At 34.9% G+C, this 20,784-nt stretch overlaps 1 protein-coding gene across 2 annotated transcripts in view; it reads right to left on the reverse strand.

Moving 5' to 3' along the window:
• The window catches only part of DBX2 (developing brain homeobox 2), a 39,447-nt gene that overhangs the window by 5,313 nt on the left and 13,350 nt on the right, over window positions 1-20,784 (reverse strand). Inside the window, exon 2 of one of the 2 annotated variants that reach the window (XM_027858975.1) lies at window positions 12,486-12,581. The exons of the other annotated variant lie outside the window; for it this stretch is intronic. Within the exon in view, the coding sequence (XP_027714776.1) occupies window positions 12,486-12,581 (96 nt within the window). The remainder of the gene's footprint in view (window positions 1-12,485; window positions 12,582-20,784) is intronic. 2 annotated transcript variants of the gene reach the window in all.

Raw genomic sequence — 20,784 nt, forward strand, 5'->3', positions numbered from 1 at the left:
TTTTAAGAAGATGTCAACAACATCAAATGCCAATCATGTGGACTGAAGAAAGGTCAATGAATTTGGCAAGCAAAAAGGCAATAAGAGGGCAGCTTCTGTAGGATGGTGATAAAAGAAAACTGAGTATCCATGAAAGTAGAGGTGAGAAGGCTACATAGAAGAAGAAACTAGAGGAAAGGTTTACAACCAGTTTGATCTTGGGCAAATGAGTTAAGCTCCCTAACCCTTGGTTTTTTGACTGTAAAATGAGAGGATTAGCTTCCTGCTTTAAATCTATGATTCTCCATCCTTTATCCTTTTATTCAGTATCAGAGAAAAATTATTCTCTCCTCCATCATCTCTCTAGCAATGGTCTAGATTCCATTCCTTCCCACATTTTCCAGTACCTCACCCCTACAATCCAAGATTAAGGATACCCAAGAAATCCTTTCTGTAAAGCAGGTTGTGAGGGGTCATCTGCTGAAAGTATGTATGGAAGGGTAGGAATAAAAAGAGAAGAATTGCACTTTTGGAAGGAAAGGATAAAAGAAGGTGAGTAAAATGAAGCAGTACAGCCCAGCTCTCTTTCACAACTCCAACAAATAATAATGATGATAATAATAATATAGCACTTAACATAACATTTACACAGCGTGGCAGGCACTGTGCTAGGCACTTCACAATTATTCTCTCGTTTGACCCTCGCAACCCTGAGAGGGAGACGCTATTATAACCCCCTTTACAGATGAGGCAACTGAGGACAAGAGAGGTTTAGTGACTTGCCCTAGGTCACAAAGCTAGCAATTATCTGAGGCTGGATTTGAACTCAGGCCTTCCTGACTACTGGACCAGGGCTCTATCCACTGCACCAATAAAAATGGAAGAACACCAACAGATTGAGTAGTGAAAAGAAAATCCAAAGTACAAATCCAGAGTGAATAATTTTTTTCAATCCAGCCAACACAGGAAGAGAACTAGAGGCTAGTGAGAAGATTCAACCAAGAAGGCCTATATAGAGCCTTGTAGCACTGAGACTAGATTGGGGCCTATGGCTATGAACCAGACACGGAACATGAATTAGGCCCAAAGTTATGTACCAAGCAGGGAACAGGAATAGAAATGAACCAGTAGGCTATGTCCCTCTGACCTGGGAGCTGGGTGACAATGCCAGTGTAGACTGAGTCTGGGCCTGTAGCTGTGTAGCAGGGCAAGAGTAAAGAGTCAAAGAACCAAAGATCTATATAGCTGTGGGGGAACAGGATCGGGAGGAGGCCCTTCCTGTGAGCTGACAGGAGCTGCAGTCAGCAGCTTCAACCTGGGAAATCCTGGTCAGGCACAAATAGTCCATATGAACATCTGGAGTGGAGATGTCACTAAATTTGCACATCTCACATTTCTTTTGAGCTATTGCAATTCTTCTTTGATGTGGGCATGCCATGCTGGGTGATCCTGTGCCACTGTCTCCCATGTCTTACAATCAATCCCAAAGTTCTTCAAAGAGACTTTGAGACTATTCACGTATCACTTCTTCTGACCTCCTTGTGAGAAATTGCCTCCTGTGAGTTCTCCATAAAAGTATTTTAGGCAAATGTACATTTGAACAATTGTTGAACAAATGTAATTTGAACAACAAACGAATAAATGTAATTCAAGCAGTATGGCTGGCTCATCAGAGTTGTGGTCTGTGAAGTACAGTGTGAATGTTTAGCAGTTCAGCTCAAGAAAAACCTCAGTGTGTGCTAGCTTATCTTGGTAGGTGATCTTCAGAATCTTCCTAACACAGTTCAAATGAAAGTGTGACACTGGTAGGACTGTCCAGGCTTCACAGGCATACAACGAGGTCAGCACAATGGCTCTGTGGACCTTCAGTTTCATAGGCAGCCTAATAGTTCTGGCAATACAGGCATCAGCCTCATCATCTATGTGAACATCCCTGGAAAGTGTACTGCCAAGGTAAGTGAACTTATCCACAGCATTCAAAATTTCTCCATTTGCCGTAACTGACGGTTCCATGTATGGATAGTGTGGTGCTGGCTTGTGGAGAACTGTGTTTTCTTGGTGTTAATTATTGGGCCAAAATTAGCACAAGCAGCAGAGAATTGATCCATACTTTCTTGCATTTCAGCCTGAGAGACTGCACTGAGTGCACAATCATCTGTGAAAAAAAAACTGTGCACCAACTCTCCCTCTACTTTAGTCTTGGCTTTTAAATTTAACTTAAATTTAAATTTAAACAAAGTTAAATAATTTACTGTCAGTGTGGTAGCTGACCTTGACGCTGTTTTTGTCCTCATTGAAGGCGTCTGACAACATTGCTGAAAACATCATGCTAAAAACCATGGGAGCAAGCACACAGCCCCATTTCATTCTATTGGTGATGGAGAAAGCATGAGAGCATCATCCATTATTCAGAACCTGGGTAAACTTGCCGTCATGAAATTGATATACAATACTGATCAAATTTTGACATAATTTTCCATAAGCCCTCACAATTGAGTATCAAAGGCCTTGGTTAAATCAACAAACAGACCTCTGTTCTGCTTCTGGCATTTCTCCTGGAGTTGTCAAACAGCAAAAACCATATCACCTGTTTGTCAGCCCTTTCTGAAATCACGCTGGCTCTCAGGTAGATAACCATCTTCAAGGTGAAGAATCAGGCAATTAAAGAGGACTCTGAAGAGAATCTTACTGGCAATTACTAAGAAAGAGAACCCCCTATCATTGTTACAGAACAACCTGTTTCCCTTTCCTTTACAGGAATGGATGATGTAGGCATCCTTGAACTCCTGGGGGATAACCTCCTTTTGCCACGTAAGCTGGAAAATCTCAGTCAGCTTTTGTATGAGCAGTGGACCCCTTTCTTGTAAATCTCAGCTGGAATAGAAGCAGCACCAGGAGCTTTGCCACAGAAGAGTTGCTGAATGGCACTCAAACTTCTTCTTCAGTTGGAAGTTTTGCTAGAGAGAGATTGACTTCAACCTGAAGTATATGGTCAATGGCTTCAGCATTGATTGGTAATGATCCATTGAAAACACTATGGAAGTGTTCAGCCCATCTTTCCAGCATCATGTTCTTATCACTAACCAATGTGACTACATTAGCCATAGGCCTTTGGTCCATAAATAGGCTTCAAGGAATCATAAAAGCACTTTGTATTGTTATCATCAGCATAATACTGAATTTCATCTGCCTTCTCACTGAGTCATGAACCCTGTATCTCTCTAAGCTTCACTTGCACTTTACTTTTGATGGAGTTAAATGTTACCTTTTCAGAAATGGATGAATTAAATTATTATTAAATCCCGTGGGGTTCCAGTTTTTAATTTAGCAACTTCTAAAGTTCCCCATCATTTTCATATAACCAATCTTGATGTTTGCAAGTATTCTTGCCTCGATGAGTAAATATGATGCTATACACCAAATCTCTAAGAGCTGCCAACTCCTTTTCTGCTCCATTGTTGCCAACCATGTGTTAACTCAACTTTCCCTCCAAATTAACTGTTCGTTCTCAGAGAAGCACTCTAATCTGCTGACATTAACTCTTCTGGTAGTGGTCTTGTGTTGGGGCCGCTACTTTTGTTGACTGTGAATGTTTAAATTGGAGAGAATAAGTAGATTTTTGGTACAGTACTCTGTGCTATGCATAACCTTTATTATTCTCACATCCTGTCTGTCTCTTCTCCTTACAATGACATAGTCTATTAAATGCCAATGTTTGCTGTAAGAGTCCATCCACAAAGTTTTGTTGTTATTTAGGTAAGCAGAAGACAGTGTTGGTGATGAGAAGATCATGAGACACAGTAGTGTCAGTAGTAAGTGACTGTTGCTGTTGCTTTTTCTAACTCCATTCCTCCCAAGGACTCCTTGCCATGTCTGATAGTCTGTACCTACTCTGGCATTAAAGTCACTCAGAATTACAAACTTGTCTCCTTTTGGCACATTGATGATGAGAGTCTCCAAGTCTTCATAAAATTTTCCTTTGATCTCATCAGGGTTCATCATGGTGAGAACATGTGCACTGATGATGGTGGCATGGCAATCATCAAGTAACAATAGCATTGTCATTCACTCCTTTTGGTAGGTAAACAAGTTTGTTGACTAGATTAGTTCTGATCACAAAGCCTACACCAGCTTCACAGTATTCCCCTTCACTGTGGCCACTCCAGAAAAGCACGTACCCAGCTCCAATTTCAGTAAGCTGGCCTTCATTTGCCAGCCTTGTTTCACTCAGGGCTGCTATTTGGATGCAATACCTACTTAGTTTTCTCACAAAAATTATTCATCTTTCAGGTCTACTGGATTTCATGTTGTCAATAAGTGCGTGCACATTCCACGAGTACATAGATGGTGCATGGATGGTGAGTGGAATTATCTTTGCCAAAGTTTTTGTACATTTTTTGTGTTTCAGCTACAGGGTGGGATCCCTACCTGCCATAGTAAGCAGGCCTGGATTGGATGAAGCAGACAATGAATGTTTAGGACCCCTTCCTCATGCCAGAAGGTGAGCCACGCAGTCCTTCAAAAAGGCTGCTGAGACACCCAATGGGCTGCCAAATCCCACTGCTGCTTCAGTTCAATGAGAAGACAACCCTATATCCTGGGCTGCCAGTGGGGTGGGCTGTAACTACAGCTCCCAGTGTATCTGCACCTGCTGTTTTGTCTCTTGCCTGTTGCCACAAGACCTTGAGGTAGGTAAAAATGGTAAAATGTTATGGATGATATCTTTTGACGGGCACATAAAATGGATTTGAGTGAGGCAGAATTGCATGAAGTCATCCTTACTCTCTTCCAGAGTCAAGACAAAATCAAGATGACTTGGTGACTGCTCAGGATGCAATAGATGATATTGGCATCTTCAATGTCTAACCAAGCTATAAGAGCTCCACAGCACATGCTTCAGCCAACTTCATGGCTGTTGGTACAAACGATTCTCATCTGCACATTCTGCCAGGGGAAGTCTTTATATGCTTAGGGTAGATACTCTCTAACTCACTGCCAGATTTGAGACCATTCTGTTACCCTCAACCTGATTTAGCCTGTCTGCCAAAACACTTTACCATGGTGTGGCCTCTGCTCGTGCTATAGCTTCTTGGAGCCACAAGGGAGAATTGTGTGAAACAGGTGGACACCAGAAATATGAAGTAACCATGAAAAGGGCTCAGCAGCCCTCACACCAGAGGTACTAATCTTCCCTGAACTACACTTCTGGGAGAATTCTCTAGTCACCTTATAAAAGAAACCCCAGAATGAAAAATCTGGAAAGACTTACATGAACTGATGCTGAGTGAAGTGAGCAAAACCAGGAGAACACTGTGCACAATTACAGTAACATTGTGCAATGACTAACTTTGTTAGACTTAGCTCTTCTGAGCAATGCAATGATCTAAGACAATTCCAAAAGACTCATGATGGAAAATGCTATCCACCTCCAGAGAAAGAACTATAAAGTCTGAATGCATATCAAAGCATACCACTTTTTCTTTTTTTATTGTTTTTTCTTTCTCATGGTTTTTCCCTTTTCCTCTGATTCTTCTTTCACAACATGACTAATGTGGAAATATGTTTAATATGATTGTGCATCTATAGCCTATATCAGATTACATATCATCTTGGGGAGGGGAGAAAAAATTTAGAAATCAAAATCTGATATAAGTGAATGTCAAAAACTAAAAAGAAATTAATTAATTAAAAAATCAAACTCATAAAGGCCCCCCAAAAGCAAGACTCATTCCTCTCTCCCCCACCAAGAAAAATCAATTAAGAACTTGCGGTTTGTTGTTCATGGTTTGTAGGCCAACAGACAAACTTTAACCAATGGAATTGCAATCCATAAGGATCTCAGACAAGCTATCTGTATTTAGGTCTCATTAAGGCAAGTAGTCAGTCTGCTTAAAAGTGGGGGGGGGGGAACAATCATAGATGAACTCCCATAATATATTCCAGGTGAATTGTTAGGCCTCATTATTCTTAGGAGGTAATATCCATATTGCTCATGTTAGCTGCCATGCCTATAATGGATAAGTATATCAATCAATTAGTCAGTAGGCATTTTAAAAGCACCTCCTATGTGTCAGGCATTTGGCTAAGCACTGAGGATACAGAAAGAGGCAAAAGACAGTCCCTGTCTTCAAGGAGCTCACAATCTAACAAGTGAACAATATGTACAATAGATAAATAGGAAATAATCAAAAGAGGGAAGACACTAGAATTAAGAGGAAGAGGGAAAGCCTTCCTATAGAAAATGAGATTTTAACTGGGACTTAAAGTAAGCCAGGGGAGCCAGCAAGTAGGCATGAGGAGGGAGAGCATTCTAAGTATAGGGAACAGCCAGAAAAAAAGACTGAAGCCAAGAGATGGAGTGTCTTGTTTGTGAAACTGACCAGGAGGCCAGAGTCACTGAATCAAAGCGTTCATGGCGGAGAGTAAGACATAAGCAGACTGGAAAGGTGGAAGATTATAAAGGGTTTTGAATGTCAAACAATATTTTGTATTCATTCCTTAAGGGAGCCATTGGAGTTTATTGAGTAGGGGGGTGACATGGTTCAACCTGCACATTAGGAAACATCACTTTAGTAGCTGAATGGAGGACAGATTGGAGTAGAATGAGACTTGAAGCAGGCAGACCCACCAGGAGACTATTACAATAGTCTAGGTGTGAGGTGATGAGGGGCTCTATCTGAGTGGTGATAGTTTTAAAGGAAATAAGGGGGAATGTTAGCAAAATGTTATAAAGGTGAAATCAATAGGCCTTTGCAATAGATTGGATCTGGGAGTGAGATGAGAGTGAAGAATTAAGGATGACACCTAGGTTGTGAACCTGAGGGACTGAGGGGATGGTGTTGCCTTATACAGTAATAGGGAAGTTAGGAAGGGGACAGGATTTGAGGGAAAGATGAGTTCAATTTTTGATATGTTAATTTTGAAATGTCTACTGGATATCCAAGTCAGATGGAAGATGAGAGGTCAGCAGAGAGGATAAGGCAGGATAGATGGATTTGAGAATTAACATCATAAGATGGTAATTAAATGCATGGAAGTTGATGAAATCACCAAGTGAAGTAGAAGGAGATGAGAAGAGGACCCAGTACAGAACCCTGTGGGATACCTACAATTAGATGGCAGGATCTGGATGAAGATCCAGCAAAGGAGACTGAGAATGAACAATTTGATAGGTAGAAGGAGAACCATGTGAGAGTGGCGTCCCAGAAAACTATAGAGAAGAGAGTATCAAGGAAGAGACAGTGATCAATAGTGTCAAAGCCTGCAGAAAGGTTAAGGAGAATGAGGATTGAGGAAAAAGCCATTGTATTCAGCAATTAAGAGATGATTGGTAACTTTGGGGAGAAAAGTTTTTATGAAATGATGAGATCAGAAGGGGCTAAAAAGAGATTGAGTAGAGAAAGTGGAGACAGCCTTTTCAAGGAATTTAGCCACAAAGGGAAGAATAGATATAGGATGATAGTTAGAGGGGATAAATAGTTCAAGTAAGGGTTTTGCAGGATGAATAATATATAAGCATGTTTTTAGACAATAGGGAAGAAGCCAGGTGAAGAAAAGTGATTGATTGGAATGACAGAGGGGGCAATCTGTTGGAGGTGCTCAGAGGAATGGGATTGCTTATGCAAGCAGAAGAGTTAGCTTTGATAAGGAGTAAGGCCACCTCTTTATGTGAGATACAAGTAAAGGAAGAGATAGTGGCTGAAGACATGAATAATATAAGATGAGGAAGAAAGGACTAAAGTAAGCTCACAATGAATGGCTTCAATTTTTTTTTTGTAAAATATAAGGAAAGTTCTCAGCTAAGAGGCTGAGGAGAGGTAGAGTCATGAGAGGTTTGAAGAAGGAAGAAAAGGATTAGAATAGCCACTATGGAGAAGAAAATAGTGAGTTGATAGGAAGTATAGTAGGATTCCCTGGCACCAGTCAGGGCCCAGTTGAGGTTGTGTAACATAAGATTTAGTGGACCCAATCAGAACAGTTGCTTGATTTCCTCTACTTTCATTCAGTAGCATGTGTGTAGGAGCAGAGGTAGTGGATAGTGGGAGTTTTCTAAGGCTGAGGCTTACCAGGGTACAATTGGTGATATGATATGTGGGTTAGGGATTCAAGAGGACAATGTAGAATTGAATTGGTTCACCAAGAGGTCAAGATAATGAAAAGAGTAGAGAGTGGCAAGTGGAGGGGAGATGGCCTGGGAGAGATTTGAGAAGTTGAGGGATTAGAAGTCATGATACAGAGAAAGAAGTAGAAAACCAATATGGTCAGATAAGAGGATTTCAGAATTCTTAAACATGAAATGGTACATTTGTGGCTAATGGGAAGATCAAGGTGGTGTGGAGGACTAGGCCATACTTGGGATTTTTGAGGGATTCTCTCTCTCTCTCTCTCTTTCTCTCCTAAACACACACACACACACACACACACACACACACACACACACACACACGCACGCACGTATGCACGCACGCACGCACATGTTCCTAAGTATGAGGGCAGGAGTTTGGGAGAAAAGATTGTGAACCAGGCACTGAACTCATTAAGGAAATAAGAGAAATGACCTGGAGATCTATAGACAGTAGCTACCAGATTAAGGTTCTATATAAATCTAAAATCTATATGCATTAAGCTCTTTACAAATTTTATGGCACTACTGTATAATAGTTTCCCCAAATTTATAAATGATCCTAGTCTCTGACTTTGAACAACTAAAGCCATTCACAAAAATTGTCATGTTGCTTTTTAGAAGTGCGAAACCTGAGAAACTGTCCAAAAAATTCCCAGGAAAAATCCACAGTACACGCCGATAGGGTTTTAGCAATTTCCCATAATTGCTTTATTATTTATTTAAGAGAAACAAAAATCTTTAGCCTATTTATCCTGCTGGAAAACTTCTTTCTGCTCTATTTCAAAACTCTTGATAGAGCAAGAGCAATCATCTTAAATATACACACACATATATGTGTGTATATATATATATATATATACACTCACACACACACATATATATATACATATATAAACATATATATGCATGTGTATGTGTTTTATGCTTCCTTTAAATGTTTTAGTCAGTTGACCAAATGTCATTTATCTGTGGAACATCATACTATCCACCTGGGAGATATAAATAGCTATTTAATATATCTCTAGTATTATTTCCCTTCATCATCCTAATAAGCCTTATAATGGTATAGTTAAGTTCCCCTATAGGATTAACAACATACTGCATATGTCCTAGGAACTTTTAGCCACAAAAGCCAAATCTCTACTATTATAATATATTCTTTTGCAATTTAGTTCAGTTTCCAGAGGCCCAGATACTTCTCTGGCTAACAGCTCTAAAACAGAACACTGTTTGCCCATTTGGCAAGGAGTTAGTACTAACACACATACCAATTATACTGTTAGAATCCATAGTCAACAAGCAGCATTTATTAAGCACTTACTATGAGCCAGACACTGTGCTAGAACAATGCATACAATCCATCCAAAAAAAATTAATAATAAATGTCCTGACTTTGTCACCTCCAAAGAAATCTCAATTAAATAATTAACCTTCATATGTTAAAAGCATCAAAGTACTTTGAAGTAAGGAGCTTAAGGGAAGATAAAAAGAGAGAGAATATAAAATCATAATAAAAAATAAAGGTTTCTCTCCTAAGCAAGGGGCAATTTTAATTCAGAAAGAGGCTTTCCTTGCTCTAATCAACATGCAGCTTTATCTATAAAGTTTCACCAATCAAATATAAACTATGGATTCAAAGGCAGAGTAAAGCAACTGATGGGTTTCCAAAATTTCCTTTTAAAAGGTCAAAATGAAAAAGGCATTATTTAGGTCTATTTTATTTACATAATCACTCAGTTTTCCCTTTCATTTTGCCCACATAGATACAGGTATAATTTATTCTGAAAGAGAAGAAATAGTTCTATAGATGTAGTTTAAAAGGTTTTCCATGGAAAGCTTTGGGGAGAACTCTTACCACTGCCTTTCAATTTTCTGACCCCATTCAACAGGCTATTCTGAAGTAAACTTGTAAAAATACTTACTACAATGAGAAGAGTGGGTTAGCAATAATTGTTTCTATCTTTTTTAAAGTATAGACTCAATTAGTTTTAGAATTTTAACAAGTGAAACTAATATTGGTGTTGAACAAATGAATCATGATAAATTAAAAGGGTATAAATTAGTAATTCCTTGATTACTTATAGAAATGCTAATCTAACCTGCCCCCATTGCAAATGCTGATGAAAGAGTCAAATCAGTATTGTGAAGTGATGATGGGAGATCCTGATCATTCAGATATGAAACACTTTGTTATGAATCTTTGTGCTGTGAGTCTAATCTGAAGCTTAATACTTCAATTTCCTTCTATTTCATAATGGAAAGGATTTGTAAATCATATCCAGTATTCTTGGTCCTTTATCTGCAACAGTCAGTTGGACTAGAAAATATATGAGGGATAAAAAGTGAGTTCTAGTCAAAATGTAATAGTTAATAATAAAGGACAGAATATGTTTAGAAAATAAGAATATAGAACAGAAAATAGGATTACAGGGCAGAATAGGAAAATCCCCCAATGCTACAAATATTATAATATTTGAGCTCAATGGCTCAAATAACATCACTTGTACGTGTAAAATATGTAACATTTAATTCTGTTGGGTGTTTGAAAATATGATTATATATTTGCTTAACATTGCCAAAGAGACTAACATGAAAAAGAGAAGTATGTAGTTAAGTTAAATGAAGCTAATTTGGAATTTCCTCTTAATATCTTTCTCCAGTTTATATTAGACTCAGGAAGATTTAATTTCTCACTGATGTTATCATTGATTTAGCAAAAAATATTTGATTTTGAAGATTTTTTTTCCTAAATTCTTTCCAATACTCTTATGTATAGTGATAAATGTCATTCTGAGTCTAAGATGAGTAACAGTTTTCATTATTTTCATGGAAGACCACCTTAAAGGAGTAAATAAGGAGATTAAGTCATAGTTTCTAATTTTTTTCCAATTGAATTGTGGACATTCTATTTAAGTGGACAATTAATAGGCTACTTCCAAAATAGTAATTTATCATCCTGACTAATAAACAATCTCCTCAGTTGATTATGTGTCCTAAGTATTCAGCAAGTCCCTGTGTACACTCAGGTCATCCACTAAATCTCTTTTCAGGTGGGCAGGGTTATATGGGAAGATGAGCTAGAATGAGTCTATAAAAGTCAATTTCATTCACTGTGCATTTTTCACTCAAGTACTTTAAATGTCCAGAAATTCATCAGAAATGTGAGACAGGAGAAAAAACTGGCAGACAGAGTATTGCTTTATCACCACACAAAAGGACTGCTGACCCTTACCAAACTTCTTTCTATATGAAACGGTTTTTAAAGTTCATCAGCACAGTGAAAAATTATGGTGAGGTCGCGTGTGGATGAGTAAAGCAAAAGTGATGATTGGTCATGATTCTTTCTGCCATTGTTGTTGAGCCTGGACCATGTAAAATGCTCTGTGGGAAAGCGTCAGCCTCTTAAATAGGTGCTCAGAAACTTTCAGCTCATTAAATTGCCAGCATTTGCTGCCTCACTTGTCAAGAATCATTCTGTTTAGCAACTGCTATCCAGTCATATTCATAAACCACATCTTCATAATTAGCATGTGTCTACATTAAAATGTGATGTAACAATATACTTTAGAAAAATTGAACTTTGATCTCGCTTTTCACTTGAGAAAATACTTTATATAAGTGCATGATGAGATACAAGGATAAGCATATGATCCAATGTTTTCTTGAGATACCAACATAATAATAATGTAAACAACTACACCAGTCTTCCTTAATTATAAACTTAAAAATTCCCTGATAGTGGGCTTTAACTTACCTATATATCTCAAGATCAAGTTTAGCTTTAGTCAAAGAACTTTTGCAATTCACATGGGAAAAAAGGTTACTTTAAAATATTAAAGTATTTTTTCCTAGTACTGGGAGAAAAATGTTCTTCAAAATAGTCCTTAAAAGGTCACTGTTACATCTTTTTTTCTTTTGAAAGCATGAGAAGCATTTAATTTCTTATGGGAAAAAACTTATTCAATGTAATTACTTTTCATAAATCATGATTTTCTAAATCATAATTTAAGAGGATCAAATATTTATGCCTAGTCTGTGCTTTCTTTACACCTTATTTTCATTTCATTTATGAATATTATTGCTATATATTTCAATGATAGCTAAATTGATTCATTAGAAATGTTTAATATTAGATCAAAACCAAGGAATTTTACTTAGGGTTTTAGGACTTTCATGCCATTAGAAACCTCACACAATTGCACAGTGTGTCTGTGATACACCATGAATCCTTGGAAACCTCCTGAATGGGGTCGCTGTGATTTTTACTGAGAAATTAACTTCTTGACATTGCATTACCAATTAGTTTTCTAAAACACATTAAATCCTGCTGCTTTGGTTTACAGAATAACTCAAGCATTACTGATGAAGCATAAAAACTTACTTGGTGAGACAGTGGGGGACACAGGGTGCTGACAGGACCCACCACAGCAGGTTGAGTAGAATTGTGGGCCTCTCAGAAAAAAAAGCTTGGAAGAAGCTGCAGATAAAACATCAATCTCATAGGTTATCCATTTATTTTAGTCAAAATACCAGTTGCTTAAAAGTCACTAAATAGTGCTTTCTGAACCCCATTTTTTACTTGTTAAATAGCAATCCTTTAATATTAAAAGCATGATTAGCCAAATGAGCTGCCAAATATGTTTACTACACTATTTTAGCAAGGTTTCATGGACTTTGCAGGTTGAATTAAAATACATTATGAAATAATGAACTATATATATTATGTTTACATATATAATGTATATATTTCCTGAACTATGTAGTCATATTTATTAATATGTGTTCTGAATACTCTGAAAATCAAGAAATAAAAATGTTTGCTACATTTATAGACATAGATTTTTTAAAAAAAATAAACTATTTAACTAAGTATTTACAGGAAGCTATTTAAAATATATAGTCAGATTCCATGGTTACTGACATTATAACACATTATTTTATAGCATAATGAATGAAAAGTACATATCAAACATTTCTGATTACATTAGCAATATTCTAGTATCTATAAATTTATAAAGTTACTTTACTTGATAAAAAACATATCCAAACCAAATTACCTGCAAATATAGCATATATAACACTTCTGCTTTTAAAACTTAGGGCTATTATTTGTTTACATTTTCAACCATTGATTCAAAAAACATTGCTTTTGGAAATATTTAAACTAAATTATAATCTCCTTTCCTCATGACACATTTTACATTCATATCCCTCTGCCCCTACTCATAGTCAAGTAAACTTAGGGTAGGAGGTGGCTAGCACTTATCTTGGGTAGCAAATGACAACAGCTGAACTCCCTACAACCCAAGATGATGTCAAATGAAATGGGATGTTAACAATATGTTTAAAAAAATAAACTTGTACTTTGTAACATGATTTTGTAATTTTTAAAAAAAAACATTTTATGTTCATATGCAAGTGAATCTTTTCCAGTCATAATATATGGGAACATATATGGAAACAGTATTTTACAGGTAGTTGTTATTGTTGTTGTTAGCTCTTGATCAGATTTATAAACCTTAGATCACAACTTTCCTAGGTAAGGTTGGGGTGATTTCAATCTAAGCTGTACTTAGAAGGTAAATGGATTTTAACTGTGATGACATATCTTAGCTAAAGTTTCAGAGTTACACTTCCCACTATCTCATATCTAATTAAATAATAGCTAATCCATGAACCCAGTTTTCTTACTATTAGAATAGAATTGTCATGAGTGTTTGCTGATTGCACAATCAAATCATAAAGTGTCTATTTTAATCTTGATTTTCTGAAGATGAAGACAAATGCAGACATATAGAAGATGAAGCCTAGTAGATGACACTAGTACAAGGAACAAGTTGCTATAAGAAACTATTCTTACAAATAATGCAGTGGTTTAAGTATACGTTCATTCATTTTGATTTAATATCACAAATTATATTCTGGCGTCCTAAAGGAGAACCCTTATATGTTTGTTTTATGAAGATGGATGACATACGTATAAGAGCAGAATGTGGCTCATTATTTTATACTTTCTAATCAGACGTTTCATTGAATTCCAGAATTAACATTCCATAGAAAATTAAAAGTATAGCTGCAATGTTGGTTGGCATTTTTTTTCCTTTAAGAGGAGAAAAACTGAAAAAGTATAAGCTTGTTTTTCTGTAAATCTGTATGAATTGAATGCAGATCATGTTAACTGGAAAGGCTAAGTAGGGAAATCTCACTAAATAATTAGCATAAACCAACAACAACAACAAAATCGTACTAACTGTGCTGTATGTGACTTTTATTTTATTTTACTTGAAATACTTTATTTTCTGAATTACATGTAAAAACAATTTTTAACATTCATTTTTTAAAAATTTTCAGTTACAAATTCTCTCTCTCCTTCTCTAACCTTGCCTCTCCCTGACATGGTAAGCAATTTGATATAGGTTTTTTTATGCACAATCTTGCAGAACATATTTCCATATTAGTCATGTTATGAAAGAAAACAGACCCAAAAACCCCACAAAAAATGAAGACAATGAAAAATAATACGCTTCAGCCTGAATTCAGATTCCTTAAGTTCTTTTTCTGAATGTGGATAGCATTTTTCAGCATGAGTCCTTTGGAATTGTCTTGGATCATTGTATTATTGAGAATAACTAAGTCATTCACAATTGATCATTGTATGAATATTGCTGTTACTGTGTAAAATGGTCTCCAGCTTCTGCTCACTTCACTTTGCATCAGTTCATATAAGTCTTTCCAGGTTTTTCTGAAATCAGCCTGCTCAATATTTCTTATAGCACAATAGTTTTCCATTACATTTGTATACCACAGTGTGTTCAGCCGTTCCTCAATTGATAGGCATCCCCTCAATTTCAAATTCTTTGTCACCACAAAAAGAGCTGTTATAAATAGTTTTATACAAATAGGTCCTTACCCTATTTTTTTTTATCTCTTTGGGATACAGACCTAGTAGCAGTATTGCAGGATCAAAGGGTGCATACAGTTATAGACCTTTTGACATAGTTCCAAATTGCTTTCCAGAATGGTTGCATTAGTTCACAGTTTCACCAACAGTGCCTTAGTGTCCCAGTTATCCCCTTCAATATTTATTATTTTCTTTTTCTGTCATATTAGCCAATATGATAGGTGTGAGGTGGTACCTCAGTTATTTTAATTTGCATTTCTCCAATCAATAGTGATTTAGAGCTGTATGTGATTTTTGAAGCAGACTATATAATAATTTTCCAGTACTGGCCATATAAAAAAATCTCTCAAAAGTTCTGCAATGTGCTTTCCTCTGCCTTTATAACTACCACTCCTTTCTGCACCCCACCCCACCTCCAAAAAGGGATAAAAGAATTAAGATAACTAAAATTAGATCTTCAATTATTTAGGTGAGATTTAACTTCAATAAATTGGGCAAGAGCAAAAAAAATTTCACAACTGAATGGACTGATATTTTCTTGAGGAATAATCTATATGGATTACATATTTGCTATAAACAAAGATTAAAGTCTAGAGATTCGGAAATATTTAAGAATGAGTTAAATCAGCTGTATACTCAAATTCTATCATGTCTATCATTTCTATTACTTCAACAATGACAGAAAATTATGCTACAGAATAGCCAATTCCTACATACACATACACACACACACCCCTTTCTGCCAAAAGTATTGTTTCAAGTAGCTCATTGCTTATTCTGATTTCTTCAATTTCATTGCTATTGCTAGCATTTCTAATATAATATCAAATAATATTGGTGTTAGTGGGCATCCTTGCTTTGCTCCTAATCTTATTGGGAAAGCTTCTAGCTTATCCTCATTACAAATAATGATGTTTCTTATCATTTTAAGAAAAAATCAATTTATTCCTATGTTTTCAATTGTCTTAATAGGAAAGAATGTATTTTTGTCAAAAGTTTTTTCTACATCTCTTGATATAGTCAAATAAATTTTATTGCATTTGTTATAATAAGTTATGTTAGTAGTTTTCCTTATGTTAAACCATTCCTGCATTCTTGGCATAAATCCCAGTTGGTCATAATGTATAATCTTTGTAACATATGGTAGTAGTCTGCTAGCTACTATTTTACTTAGGATTTCTGCATCTGTATTTGTTAATAAAATTGGTCTACAATTTTCTTTGTTTTTGTTCTTGATTTAAGTATCAGCACCATATTTGTTTCATAAAAGGAGTTTGGTAGAACTTTTTTTTTGTCTATGGTTTATTGGTTTATTTAATGGTTTATTTAATATTGGAATTAGTTGATCTTTAAATGTTTGGTAGAACTAGCTGTGTGACCCTGGGCAAGTCACTTAACCCCATCTCCTAGCTAAAAAAAAAAACCAAACAATAAATGTTTGGTAGAATTCACTTATAAATCCATCTGGTCCTGATGCTTTTTTTTCTTAGGAAGCTCATTTATGTATTGTTCAATTTCTTTTTCTAAAATTGCTTTATTTAGCTATTCTATTTCCTCTTCTGTTAATCTAGGCAGTTTATATTTTTGTAAATATTCTTCCATTTCACTTAAATTGTTAAATTGATTGTCATATGATTGGGCAAAATAACTCCTAATAATGGCTTTGATTTCATCTTCATTAGTGGTATATTCACCCTTTTTATTTTTTATGTTAGTGATTTAGTTTTCCTGTCTTTTTTAAAAAATCATATTTACCAATGGTTCATCTATTTTATTGGCTTTTTCATAAAGCCAACTCCTAGTTTTATTAATTCAATAATTTTCTTACATTCAATTTATTAATCTCATCTTTAATTTTTAGGATTTCTAATTTGATATTTTATTAGGGATTTTTGATTTGTTCTTTTTCTTGTTTTCTAGTTTATTTTTTGTTCTTTTTCTAGTTTTTAATTGAATTCATTGCTCTTCTTTTCCTCTATTTTTTCCTCTATTTTATTGATGCAAGCATTTAAAGGTTTAAAGCAAACATTAAATGCTTTTGATGCATTCCATAGGTATTTTTGTATGTGCCTCATTATTATCATTCTCTTTAATAACATTATTTGTTGTTTCTATGACTTTTTCTTTAACTCAGTCATTTCTTAAGATTGTGTTATTTAGTCTCCAATTAATTTTTATCTGTTTCTATGGTTTCTGATTAAATATAACTTTGTTGCATCATGATTTGAAAAAGATGTGTTTAATATTTCTGTTTTCCTGCATTTAACTATAAAGATTTTATGCCCTGATATATGGTCAATTTTTGTAAAGGTGCCATAGACCACTAAGAAAAAGGTTACTACTTTCCATTCCCATTCAATTCTCTCCAGATATGTATCATATCTAGATTATCTAAAAGTCTGTTCATCTCTTTGAGTTCTTTCTTACTTATTTTTTGGTTAGATTTATCTAGTTCTGAGAGGGGAAGTTTAAAGTCCCCCACTATTACACTCTTGCTATCTATTTCCACTTGTAATTCATTTAACTTTTCCTTTAAAACTTTGGAAACTATAGCATTTAGTGCATATAGGCTTGGTATTCACATTATAATAGTATCATAATGTAATTTTCCTGTTTATCTCTTTTGATTACACCTATTTTAGCTTTAACTTTGTCTGAGATCATGATTGCTACCCCTGATTTTTTTTTTTGCATCAGCTGAAGGATAATAAATTCTACTCCAGTCTTTTATTTTTACTATGCATATATCTCTCATTTTTAAATGTGTTTCTTGTAAACAACATATTGCTGGGTTCTGGGTTTTGCTCCATTCTGCTATTCTTTTCTATTTTATGGGTGAGTTCATCCCATTCACATTTAAAGTCATAATTATTAGTTGTGTATTTCCCTCCATTCTTTGTTTTTTCTCACTTTTTATCCTCTTCACCTCTTTTTACCCTATCCCTTCTCAGAAGTCTCATTTACTTCTGACCACTGTCTCCCTAATCTGAACTTCTTCTAAGAATCCCTCCTTTATCCTCTCCCCTTACCCTCTTATTTCTTAATATCTATACCCTTTTGAGTCCCTCCCTCACCCTCTTATTTCTCTGTAAGTTAGAATACTTTTATACTCTCCTAAATATATATGTTATTCCCTTTTTAACCCAGTTCTGATGAGAATAAGGTTCTGGCACTACAGCCCTCCACCCACTCCTACCCTCCACTGTGGCAATTTTTCCATTCATATCTTGTTTGTATGAGATAATTGCTCCATTTTACCTCTCCCTACCCAATTTTGTTTTTTAGGATCATTCCATCGTATTCAATTCAATCTGAAGTTTTCTATCTATGGAGGAACAATAATGTTCTTAAGAATTACAGCTAATTTTTTCCATATAAGAAGTAAACTGTGTGACCTTATTAAATCCCTTATAACTGGTCTTTCATGTTTGCCCTGTTACATTTCTCTTGATTCTTATAGGTAAAATTTTCCATTCAGTTGTGGTTTTTTCTTCACAAATACCTGAAAGTCATTTAATTCATTAAATATCTCTTCAGAATATCATGCTCCATGCCCTTCAGTCTTTAATACAGAAAATGCTAAATCTTGTGTTATCCTGTCACTCTACCATATTTAAATTGTTTCTTTCTAGTTGCTTGTATTCCCTTGACCTAGAAACTTTGAAACTTAACTGCAATTTTCCTGTGAGTATTCATCTTAGGATCTCTTTCAGGTGATGAAGGGTGATTTTTTTTCCAATTTCTATTTTACCCTTTAGTTCTAAAACTTCAGGTTAATTTTCCTTAATAATTTATTGGATTACAATGTCTACACTCTTTTTTTGATCATAAATTTCAGGTAGTCCAACAATTCTAATATTCTTTCCTTAATCTGTTTTATGGATCACTTGTTTTTCTAATAAGATGTTTCACATTCTCTTCTATTTTTTCATTCTTTTTATTTTGTTTTATTATTTCTTGGTGCCTTATAATATTACTATCTTCCTCTCGCCCAGTTCTAATTTTTAAGGAGTTGTTTTCATTTGTGGATCTCTTTTTCTCATTGGTTGACTTCCTTTTCATAATTTTTACATTACTCTTATTTTTTCCTAATTTTTCCTCAGCTTCTCTTATTTTAGTTTTAAAGTCCTTTTAAAGCTCTTAAGCACTCCATTTTAAAAAAGAGCTTTCACTTTTACATGGACTCAAGGGCCAGTCTGTTTGAGCTAGTGATTGTGGTAGTGTTGACTGGGTCTAGAAAGTAGTCACTGAGAGATGATATCAAAATATTTAACTGAAATAGAGTTTTTAAAACTATAAACTGTTTTCAAATACTTTGAAACCATTCACTTTTTTTTCTAAATAGGAAAAGATGAAAACAAAGAACTTAAAGTCTGGTGCATATAAAATAAATTTTAAAACTAAAATTAGAGGTATGAATCTGTAGTTATGCTGGTAAAAGTTTAACGATTAGTTCTCTGCAGGAAAAAAAAATAAGAATGACAGATTTTTAAGTTTAACCTGAATTATTAATACTTTTTTCATCACTTTTTTCAGTTTATACAGTCAATAAAGGTATGATTCTGTGAACTAACAACCAAAAATTGAAAATAGAACAATATACCAAAACAACATAATGAAAAGTTAAAAATTACTAGCTTAGTGTACATAAGAAATAAAAATGTTCAAAAAACAACATGTCATCATGTAGACCAAATACCCAGATATAATAATAGCATCTACCTCCCAGAGTTATTGTGAGGATAAAATGAAGTTATATTTGTAAAGTGCTTTGGACATAATAAAACATTGTCTAAATGTTAGGTGGTAGTAGTAGTGGTAGTAGTAGTAGTAATAGTAGTAGTAGTAGTAATAGTAGTAGTAGTAGTAGTAGTAGTAGTAGTAGTAGTAGTAGTAGTAATAGTGATACTTAACTGGAATTTTCATTTTTTTTATCCTGATATTTTTGACTGATATGAAAAAAATAGCTCTAACTTGCTCTCAAAATAACCAGTTGATTCATTCTAAGATTTTGTCAAGCTAGATATTTTCATGGTATTTACTATATTTGACATCAATAGACTGATGCTGTTAAATACTTTTAGTACTTTTTTTTTTTTAGGCAATTGGGGTTGAGTGACTTGCCCAGGGTCACACAGCCAGTAAGTGTCAAGTTTTTGGTCTGAGGTCGGATTTGAACTCAGGTCCTCCCGACTTCAGGGCCGGTGCTCTATACACTGCACCACCTAGCTGCCCCCTTTTAGTACTTTCTGACAGCTACTTCCATTCAAAGATTAAAATAGTGAGATTAGATTAAAGTTACATGAATGTCAAAAGAGAATAAATTATCTTTATAGATCATAAACATATTTAAGTATGTTGTACTAAGTTTCTGAAGAATGGATACCAAAGGGAAAACCAGATAGATTCAAACTAATTTTTAGAGCAAATAAAAGCAGTGTTCAGAGAGTTGACCAAAAGAACCTTCCAAGGAATGAAATCATTTGAACAGGAAAATATTTGAATGAATATGACAATGTTAAATAAGCTTTAACTATAACTGGTCAAAAAAAGAACTATTATTATTAAGCAATATAATTATTATTATTATGTTAAAGTAATTTAATTAATATCATATATTTAAAATATAACATAATAGTATGGCATAATATGTAATGTAATTATTATGTTAATTTCCTGATGGTCAATCTTCACAATAACCTTTAGACTATTAAGAATAGGAAAAACCAATCATCTATCTTGAATGGCTAAATCTGGGAGGAAAAAACCAGTTGCCTAA

Source organism: Vombatus ursinus, unplaced genomic scaffold (genome assembly GCF_900497805.2).
Source record: "Vombatus ursinus unplaced genomic scaffold, bare-nosed wombat genome assembly UNPS02013950.1, whole genome shotgun sequence".
Taxonomy (NCBI): domain Eukaryota; kingdom Metazoa; phylum Chordata; class Mammalia; order Diprotodontia; family Vombatidae; genus Vombatus; species Vombatus ursinus.